This window comes from Chaetura pelagica, unplaced genomic scaffold (genome assembly GCF_000747805.2).
Source record: "Chaetura pelagica isolate M959 unplaced genomic scaffold, ChaPel_1.0 scaffold47, whole genome shotgun sequence".
NCBI lineage: Eukaryota > Metazoa > Chordata > Aves > Apodiformes > Apodidae > Chaetura > Chaetura pelagica.
The window spans coordinates 869,195-879,777 of record NW_009954140.1 but is presented as its reverse complement, the minus strand read 5'-3'; the positions used below and the strand labels follow the sequence as shown (position 1 = coordinate 879,777).

Sequence of the window (10,583 nt, the reverse complement as noted above, 5' to 3'; positions counted from 1 at the left end):
CTACCCCTCCGTGACAGCTCCAGGGGAATCAGGCAGAACCCAGCATGCCCAAAGTGGCCAGGTCCTCCTGGTGCCATGAAGGTGCTGTCAGCTCCCCAGTCCAGCACTCACTGACTTGTCACTGGGGAACAGTTGGAAGCAAGAGGTTTCCCAGGGCAGCAGGTGATGGAATGTGGTGTGTGGCTTGGAAAGGGCTCAGCTCAAAGCTGGTGGTTGCTGCAGGAAGAAAAGGAGGTTTTCTGTGAGAAGAGAAATGGGATTTCAGAGCATGCTGGCACTGCACAGGAGGTGATGTTCAGTTAAGGTTAATCTGGTCTCACTGTGAACAGAAGAGGCAGTGGTCACTAGCTGGTCTGTACCTATCGCTTCTAGTCCTGTCCCTGGCAAGTTTTCCCACCTCCAGCTGCCTGTGTCAGGCAGCAGAGCAGTACTGGGCACAGAACAAGCCCATGTCCTTGTCACCCCACCAGCTCACAGCACCGGTGCCCTCCTGTGGGCTTGGCTGCAGGGCTGTCACTGCTGGTTTCATTCCACTCTATTTATATTTATGACATTTGGAGTTGTCCATAGTGGTAGTCTCAGCATTTTGTTAGTTTTCTCATTACCTGGTAATTCATGGCTCTTCTCTGATGCCTCAGCCCAGTGCAGGAGACAGCTCTGTGTGAGCCACAGTGCCCCATCCATTGCCAGCACCAGACTGTAAATCTTCCTGCTTGCTGCCCTGCCAGGCAGGATTTTTTCCCCCCTGCTCCTTGTTAACTCCAGCAGCTGACGATCATCTTTCCCAGGCTGATGTGATTTCCGTGACACCAGAATTAGTTTTCTGCTGGTTTTATGTGCCATGCTAGGAATAACAGTCTAGCAGTAACTGCTTTTGGCTCAGATTTCCACCAGCAGAGTAAATAAGGGCATTAGCCCAATCTCCTCAATTCATTTTGTCCATAGCGTGTTGCTTTTTGTGATAAGCTTTGTAAAATGTTGTTGGGCTTTTCCTTGACATAAGTGAAGGGTAGACGAGCAGACTTTGTGCCTAGAAGTGATGAATTTTAATAGCAACCTTACAGTGCTGCTTTAGTCCTTTCCAGACTGGCTTCTTCACCCTGGGATTAGCTCCAGACAGCCTGTTCCTCCTGCCCAGGAAATGGCTGGCTAGTTCTTGCTCCATCGTGCTTGACAGATCTCAGGGACAGGAGAGCTCAGCAGTAGCTGCTGCTCCTGTGCATCTGCCTGGGTACTCGAGTGAGGTCTTGGAAACATGAGTCCAGTTGCAAATGTGTAGGGATATTGCTGGGCTTGACTTTAATCTTTTCTTCCTTTAGAAGTCAAAGCTCAAACATCTCTAAGCCTTTTCTAAAGGGATATTTAGCCAAGGTGCATGGTGGAAGCCTCCATGGGCTGTGTCCTCTGGGGCAATGGGCTCGGACAGCCGTGTTAGTGTTACTCTCCCAAAGGTCCCAGAGCAGCAGTTTGTTGTTGGAGGTGGGAAGGTGAGTCCTTGTGGGAAGGAGACTGGAGAGAGATGCCTGCAGTCCTGAGCCAATTCCCTTATCTAGCTCTGAAAGCAAGTTGTGATTCCTTCTGGTGCCCCTTGCCTTTGATGTACCATCCTCTCTAGAGATCAGGAGATACTCCTGTGGAGCTGGTGCCAAGGCTGCCAGTGGCAATGGGAGGAGAGTCGTGGGCAGGGCAGACCTGGGCTTGACCTGAAACCTTCTCTCTCTCCAGCTTTCATCCTCATGATTATTCTGGCCCTCATCCGCATCAGCAGAGGCCAAGCAGAAGGTCACCCGTCCATGGCCCAGCTGTCGGGCATCCGCAACCTCTTTGGGGTGTGTGTCTACTCCTTCATGTGCCAGCACTCCCTGCCATCCCTCATCACCCCCATCTCCAAGAAGAAGCACGTCAACAAGCTCGTGCTGCTCGATTACATCCTGATCCTGGCCTTTTACAGCCTCCTGTCCTTCACTGCCATTTACTGCTTCCGCAACGACACCCTCATGGACATGTACACGCTCAACTTCACCAACTGTGAGATCATCAACGTTGCCTTCATCCGCTACTTCCTGGGCCTCTTCCCCGTCTTCACCATCAGCACCAACTTCCCCATCATCGCTGTGACCCTGCGCAACAACTGGAAGACCCTTTTCCACAGAGAAGGGGGGACCTACCCATGGGTGGTGGATAGGATTGTCTTCCCGGCCATCACGCTGGTTCCCCCAGTGCTGGTGGCTTTTTGCACCCACGATCTGGAGTCCTTGGTGGGGATCACAGGAGCCTATGCTGGGAATGGGATCCAGTACCTCATCCCCGCGTTCCTGGCCTACTGCAGCAGGAAGGACACCCAGCTGGTCTTTGGCAGCAGGATGGTTAACAAGCACCTCTCCCCTTTCCGGCACACGTTCTGGATTGTGTTTGTGCTCATCTGGGGCTTTTCTTGCTTTGTGTTTGTGACTGCAAACATTGTCCTGAGCGAGCCGAAACTCTGATGTGCTCTCTCCTGGGCTCCAGAGACTTCAGCATTTCAGTTCTCCCTCTGGGACTGCCAACTGGGGGAAAGGTAGAATGAAGGGAAGTTTCCAGGCCGTGGGCTTGGTGGCACAGGTTAGACCTGGAGCCAGACTTTCTTCACTCCATTTGGGTGTGGATGGAGTGGACTCAGCCTTGTTACAGTCCTGTTCCCACACCCGCTCCTACAGAGCCGTAGGGCTGAGCCCTTGGCAGCCTGCACCATGAACCAGGGTCCTGCCATTTCTGCCTCTAGCTCTGCTGGAGAATCACTCTGTGCCTGTGTGGTTCTCCATGTGCTGCAGGTCCCATCACACAGGACAGGCTACACAAAGTGGCTAAGCGTCCATTCCCCCAAAGGCAGGAATGTGCTGTGGAGAATCCGACAGGAGTTTGGGGGAATTGAGTCTCTTCTGTCTGCTGAGACTCCTCCCCACCGACCTCCTGTATCAGTTGAAGGAAGGAGTTAGGGTGGGAATAGCCCTAATTCAGGCAAAATTTATGTTGTGTTCTGTTACTTTTTTTTTTTTTCCTAGAGTCATTAGCCTGTTTGTGTCCCATGGATTGCCTGGGATCTGTGACTTTTCCTTAGAGTGGGATTTCTCCAGGCCAGGAGTTTATGTTCACACTTCTCATCCTGTTCTCCTGTGCTGTGGCAGCCCCAGGTGGACACAGCAACGTCCCTACATGTGCAGGGATACAGCTCTTCACCCCGGGGAGGAAACTGCAGCCTGGCTTCCCTCAGCTCCTGCCCAGAGCCCTTCTCCCAGTCTCAGCCTTGCCCACCAGACCCTGACTGCAGCCATCGGGATTCCTGTGGGCTGGGGAGGTGGGAATTACCCAGTCGTGACATGTGGGAGGCTTTGCAGGAGCCTGGGCTGTGCACACTGATGTGTTTCCAGCCTCCTGAGCTGGGTAATTAGTCTTAAAACAAGGTGGGTGTTAACTCAAGGGAATGAGCTGGTGCCAGGAGGGAGCAGCAGTGCCGGGCTCAGCCCTGCCTGCCTGGGGGAGCCAACACTGAAACCCTGCTGGAGCTGGCCCTGAATCCCTCCTCTTCTCTTTCTGCACAGGGTTAAGGTTGGCTTTGAGCTGGTCCTGTTCAGCTTGTCTCAGAATTGGGCTGTTACCTTGGGCCACTGGCAGGTCTCTGGGGCTGCTGGTGGTCACTGTCACACCACGTAGTGTCAAACAGCTCTGGGTCCTGTGGTCTGAGCCCTCTGGCAGAGATCAGGTGTGGGTTTTCCTCACAAAACTAAAGAAGTTTTCACCTGGAGTATTTGAACCCCTCCCCTCATTAAAGCAAGTTCAAAGCCAGGTGCATATCACTTACATTAGATCCTCCTGCCCTCTGCTCTTGCTGCAGTGTGAAGTGTCACCTCTCCCTAAAGCAGGCTTTGAACTGCAGCTCTTTTTAATCAAGCTCTGCTTTCAAGTAGAACTTTCTGGTTTCCATATGACCTGAAGTGCTCCTCCTGGGGGAATATGCAAGTACCTGGAACTGTATAAAAACACTTCATGGCTTTTATAGCAAAATTCTGCACCTCTCGAGCCTGAGCACTGCCACTGTGTCCTTGCCAAGCTGCCTGGAGAGGATCTGGGGGGAACTGTTTAGGATCAAGCAGGAGATGAGACAGAGAGGCATTGGCAGCCCTCACTAGTGAGTTTTAACATCCCAAGGGAAGCTGATGTGGCATCTTCAGTGCCTAATCAAGTTATTTTACAGGTAGCTGGTGCTGATGTCTCATTTAGGGAAAGGGACAGTAGGGGTGTAGGTGAATTCAAGGGGGCAGTTGAGCTGGGAGCCACCTGTGAGGCAGCTGGGAACTGCACAGAGCAGGAGGGAGGAATTAATGCTGATGAATTGAGCCTTTGGAAAGCTGGAGAGGCTTTGGGGGCTGCTCTTCTACACAAGTGCACAGGTGTGGGTTTATGGAGGGGGCTGAGGCCTTTCCCACCACGCTGCCTGGACTCTTGGCTCAGCCTCCATCCCTTCAAGTGCCCATTTCAACCTCTTGCCTTCACATTTTGTTGCCAGCCAGATAAAGGACCTGTTCTCTATTATTTCATATCCTCTCATCCATCCTTCCCCACTTAGGGCTGTCCTGGATCTCTCTCCCTTCCTGCCCCTGTTTCACACCGGGCAGTTTGCCTGGGGTGGTAGGAGGGAGGGAGCCCAGCCTGGCACACCTTCTCCTGCATCTCTTGCATTTCAAAATGTGCCTTCTCTTCCCTGGACACCTCTCCTTAGCACGGTGTGTGACAGTGACTTGGAGGGGACCTTAGCTCTAAGATCTGCTTGGATCCAGGCTTTGGCTGCACTGGGACAGTGAGGGCTCACGTCCCAGCCCCATCTGTGCTGCCTTGCTGAGAAGGACTCTGGTCCTCAGGGAGCACCAGAGCTTTCTTAAATAACCACAACTTCCCAGACACCCGCTGTCCTTGCACAGCAGCAAAACAAATCTATCCAAGGGGTTGGGGTGATTAACAGAAAGAAGCTCTACAGCAGAGAGAACATTTTTCATATAAAACATGACATATCAATGCCTTAAACATTACTGGAGGGTGTGGGGAGGGGTCAGCTCAGCAGAGCCAGCACTGCTTGGGGTGGGCTGGGGGGACACTGGGTGACCCCCAGCTTGGTACAGTGGGGGCAGCTCCCTCCTCTCACCTGACACGAGTGAGTCTATTTTTATTTGGCCATTATCAACACTAACAATTCATGATGACAGCTCCTCACGTGATGCTTGTCCTGTCTGTAATTAGTTTTCAAAAATGGGATTCAAACCAATAAAATGCACATTATACATCTGGTTTAGCCTGCCTTCTTTTTCCATCCCCTTCCTCAGCTTGCAGCAGCGAGCAGCTATTCCCAGAGGGAATGGCATTGACTGATGGGGCTGCAGGCCAAGGAGAAATGGCAAGTGGAGAGGCTAATGGAGACCCTCACCTCTTGTCTATTAGCCTCCTGCAACTCTGGGTGGTAGCTGCAAACTCAATTAAAACATCTGTACTTTCCCCCCCTCTCCATTACAGCTCCTTGCTCTTAAATCCAAACAAATGGAATTGCTCCACTGCCTCGGGCTGCAAAGGCAGTTTCTGCCAGCAAATTTATTATCACCATAAAGCGCAGCTTGATTTATGTGAAAATATTAGAGCAGATCTTTATGATGGAAATAAACACTTTCTGCTGTGATTCACTCAAAGGGACGCACAAGCAGCAGAGGATTTTGGGGCTTGGACCATAAATCTGGGATCAAACTGGCATCGGGGATGGATTTGGTCTTTTGTAGCACTTCTAAGAGCAATGGGCAGGGAAAGCAAAAGAAAAACAACTTGAGCTTTTAAGTGAGGTTTGGACAAGGGTTGAGCATCACCACGGAGCTGTGTGTCACTTGGAGGGGGTTTAGCTGCAGGAAAGTTCATGGGAAGGTGCTTGTGGGCTCTTCTAGTGCTTCCCTTTCCCCTGCATGGGTTTGGGCAGCCAGGCCCTGACCCCAGGAACTGTTGGCAGCCTGGGGAAGGGTCCCCAGCCATGGGGGTGCTGAAGTGATGCCCAGGGGGCTTCATGTTGGGGTGAGGGGCTTCTTCCAGCAGCCCCCAGCTGGCTCCTGTCACCCTCTTGAGGTGCTGTGGCCCCAGGGCTCTCCCCAGCCTGTGAGGGCGATCCATGGCTACGTAGCCAGGAAGAGGGGTGTTGCACCCCAGCTGGTGTTGAGGGGGTGGATGGGACCCTGGGAAAGGTTTAATGTGGCAGCTTTACCCTGGCAGGAAGCAGGAACCAGGAGGTGGTCATGCCTGCTGCTCCCTCCAGCTTCAGATCACAGGCACCCTGCTCTCCCCAACACTTTACTGGGCCCCTATCTTTGCTGGTGGTACCATTTGTGATTTAACCAGCTGCCCCCACCCTCACTGGGGCCACTGTCTTCCCCAGAGCAGCACCAGCACATCCTTCCCATTGCAAACCTCTTCCTCGTGCCTGCCTTGTTCCCCTCTTCCTCAGCAGGATGGGTCCCACCATGCCCAGCACTGGGGACAGTGACAACAGTAAGTGCTGGAGCAGGCAGAGGCAGGGGATGAGGGGGGCCCTGCCCTGGAGGGGGGGTGTCCAGCAGCTGAGCTGGCTGTATTTCTCTTCACACATAAACAGCAGCCCAGAGCATCCCAGGGCGACACGGGTGCCAGAGCCGGCTGAATTAAAAAGTGATTGATTAGACAATTTCACCAAAAAAGAAATAATATCCCTCAGTGGTTGTTAAGTACTAAACTACCCAAGCCTGTCTTCAGAAAGCCCAGTCAGAGGGTGTTTCCAGGCTGCTGTTTCCCTGCAGGTTTGTCCCTGGTGCACCCCAGGGTGAAGTGATGCTGCAGGAGCAGCTCAGGCCTTCCTTGATCCATGGGGGGGTGGGGTGGGGGTCATGCAGGCCCCACCTGCTCTGGGCTCCTTGTGTCCCATCCAGCTCCAGGAACAGGAGAAAAAAATATATCAAAATTATGCTCTTCTGGATCAATTAGCTTATAAAGCTCATGATTATGCAAAGGCCAGCGCAGTGGCAAGGGACTTGGGTGTGGGGCACCCCTTACACTGCGTGCTGAACCCCCATCCCTGGGGCCACCTCCCCACAGCACCCACATCCCCACATCCCTTGCTGCCTTCAGCCCCCTGCACAGCAAAGTCCTTCAATAAAACATGAAGCAAATCCATTTGGCCTCTGCTGAGTCACCGGGGACATCACTAATTAATTTAAGACGTGGGTTGGGGATATTTTTTTTCCTTCTTTCCCCCCCTTTTCTGCACCAGTTTGTTCTCACAGCCCCAACCCCAGCTCAGGCTTGGCCTTGATCTCAAAGGTGCAGTGAGGTGTGATGGCTTCCTTGGGCCAAAAAAAAAAGAACAAAAAAAACCCCAAACACCCCACAATTTGGGGAAAAACTCAGCAGGGCACAATGGAACCTTTTGGGGACCAGCCTGTCACCCCTGGGGGTGTCTGGGCCACCCAGCAGGGGGGAACTGCCCCAGACAAATGTGTGCCCTGGCTTGGGGCAGCCTGGCAAGGATCCCCCAGCTCTCGGCTGGGTTTGTTTATTTATTTATGGCTTTTATTTATGTACCAGCACCTCCCTCCCTGACCACGAGGCTCTGGAGGGGCTGCCAAAGCAATTAAGAGACAATTGCGATGATAAATAAGTAACAGGGATTAAAGCTCCAACACTTCTGTGCGATGGCAGCCAGGCCTGGGGGGGGTGGTGGGGGAATTTAACCCCAGACAGATGGGTGGATGGATTGATGGACAGATGGATGAATGGACATTGCCAATGCTTTTGGTCCTGGGCCAGGCATGTCCAGGCCCTTCCTGAGCTCCCCAGGGCTTTGCAGCCATCCCTGGGGCAGGGCTGGGCATCCCAGAGCAGCTCCTGCCATTGTCCCCTCGCTGGTACCACCCCCAGCTGCTCGGTGGCTGCTTTTAAATTGGGAAAATAAAATAAATAAATGGAGCTTTGGAGCAGCTTCTTGCAGGAGGGGATGGTCATCCAGGCAGGTGCTGGTGAAACAAGCCGAACCAAGCCCGGAAGAGGTGGGAGGGGTGAGTATTGAAGCTTTGCAAAGCCCCAGCAATGCCCTGGGATGGGGCTGCTACCACCCAGCAAAGGGCTGCTGCCCTGGGCCCCCATGGCCTCAGCTCCTGCTTCCCAAAAACCCCCTCCCCTGCCTGCTGCTGCTGCTGCTGGTGAATCACAAGTGCCCCTGCCCACACCCCTGCTGTGTTTAACAGGGACATCAAGAGCAGAATTAAACCCAGCTCATCTATCACTCCTGATTTATGGCTCCATCAGCCCGGGGAAGGTGGGAGGAATGTTCTCCCTTTGCTCGATCCCAGTGGCACATCTTCCCAGGGATGCTGTGCTGCTGTGTGCAGCTCTGGGAGCATCACTTGCTGAGCCAAGCTCACACCCATGAGCCCAGCACCCCAAAGCCCAAGCAAGGTGCAGCAACTCCAGCTTTGGTCCTTCGACCCAGGTTGATTAGCTCCTCAGTAATTAATCCCCAGTGTGGATTAATGAGGTACCACTTGCCTTTGCTGCTGGGCTTACCCACATCCCCACATCCCTTGCTGCCTTCAGCCCCCTGCACAGCAAAGTCCTTCAATAAAACATGAAGCAAATCCATTTGGCCTCTGCTGAGTCACCGGGGACATCACTAATTAATTTAAGACGTGGGTTGGGGATATTTTTTTTCCTTCTTTCCCCCCCTTTTCTGCACCAGTTTGTTCTCACAGCCCCAACCCCAGCTCAGGCTTGGCCTTGATCTCAAAGGTGCAGTGAGGTGTGATGGCTTCCTTGGGCCAAAAAAAAAAGAACAAAAAAAACCCCAAACACCCCACAATTTGGGGAAAAACTCAGCAGGGCACAATGGAACCTTTTGGGGACCAGCCTGTCACCCCTGGGGGTGTCTGGGCCACCCAGCAGGGGGGAACTGCCCCAGACAAATGTGTGCCCTGGCTTGGGGCAGCCTGGCAAGGATCCCCCAGCTCTCGGCTGGGTTTGTTTATTTATTTATGGCTTTTATTTATGTACCAGCACCTCCCTCCCTGACCACGAGGCTCTGGAGGGGCTGCCAAAGCAATTAAGAGACAATTGCGATGATAAATAAGTAACAGGGATTAAAGCTCCAACACTTCTGTGCGATGGCAGCCAGGCCTGGGGGGGGTGGTGGGGGAATTTAACCCCAGACAGATGGGTGGATGGATTGATGGACAGATGGATGAATGGACATTGCCAATGCTTTTGGTCCTGGGCCAGGCATGTCCAGGCCCTTCCTGAGCTCCCCAGGGCTTTGCAGCCATCCCTGGGGCAGGGCTGGGCATCCCAGAGCAGCTCCTGCCATTGTCCCCTCGCTGGTACCACCCCCAGCTGCTCGGTGGCTGCTTTTAAATTGGGAAAATAAAATAAATAAATGGAGCTTTGGAGCAGCTTCTTGCAGGAGGGGATGGTCATCCAGGCAGGTTTAAGCTTTGCAAAGCCCCAGCAATGCCCTGGGATGGGGCTGCTACCACCCAGCAAAGGGCTGCTGCCCTGGGCCCCCATGGCCTCAGCTCCTGCTTCCCAAAAACCCCCTCCCCTGCCTGCTGCTGCTGCTGCTGGTGAATCACAAGTGCCCCTGCCCACACCCCTGCTGTGTTTAACAGGGACATCAAGAGCAGAATTAAACCCAGCTCATCTATCACTCCTGATTTATGGCTCCATCAGCCCGGGGAAGGTGGGAGGAATGTTCTCCCTTTGCTCGATCCCAGTGGCACATCTTCCCAGGGATGCTGTGCTGCTGTGTGCAGCTCTGGGAGCATCACTTGCTGAGCCAAGCTCACACCCATGAGCCCAGCACCCCAAAACCCAAGCAAGGTGCAGCAACTCCAGCTTTGGTCCTTCGACCCAGGTTGAAGGTTACCCAGTAATTAATCCCCAGTGTGGATTGATGAGGTACCACTTGCCTTTGCTGCTGGGCTTGGACCAGGGCTCAGCAGTGAAGGGAGGGCAGGGGGTGCACAGGACCACAAGCAGCCCCATGACACAGGGTAAAGCAAGGGCAGCCCTGGCCCGTTGCCAGCAGATGGAAGAAGGGTCCCCAGCCAGCTGAAAATGTCTCTTTAATGACCTGGACATGGCGTTGAGAGTCCCTCAAATGAAACCAAAAACATGACGGCAACACGGCAGCAATGAGTTTGGTGTCCTCGAGTCCCCGGCCAGCCCTGCCTGAGGGCAGAGCCCAAACCAGGGCAGCCCAGCCCCTGCCGGGCTGCTCTGACCTCCCTCCCCCCAAAAAAAAGCGCACGGGACCTGCCGAGCCGCTTGGAGCGTCCTGTGCTGGGGGTGCAGCCTCCCCGGCCTGTGGGGACACCAGGCTGAGGGCAGAGAGATCCCCCTTGTGCCCCTCTCCCCTCACACCTCTGACTCCAGGCTGGGGACCCTCCGCCAGGCCCCGCGGGCACAGGGGCTGCTCCCCCCGCGGGCCACCAGCCCGTTCCTCCTCTCCGTGCCCCCCGGCCGCAGCCGGGCCGCCTCCCTTCCGCCTCCCCCGGCCT

General features: G+C 54.0%; 2 protein-coding genes across 2 annotated transcripts in view; one reads left to right on the top strand and one right to left on the bottom strand.

Annotated features, from left to right (window-relative positions):
- TMEM104 (transmembrane protein 104) overlaps positions 1 to 2,486 on the top strand; it is a 41,460-nt gene extending 38,974 nt beyond the window's left edge. The window contains exon 9 of the mRNA XM_010002665.1: positions 1,726 to 2,486. Coding sequence (XP_010000967.1) covers positions 1,726 to 2,486 — 761 coding nt within the window. The remainder of the gene's footprint in view (positions 1 to 1,725) is intronic.
- Positions 2,487 to 10,440: 7,954 nt separating this feature from the next.
- Positions 10,441 to 10,583, bottom strand: part of GRIN2C (glutamate receptor, ionotropic, N-methyl D-aspartate 2C) — a 9,816-nt gene continuing 9,673 nt past the window's right edge. Inside the window, 1 exon segment of the mRNA XM_010002741.1 lies at positions 10,441 to 10,581. Coding sequence (XP_010001043.1) covers positions 10,441 to 10,581 — 141 coding nt within the window.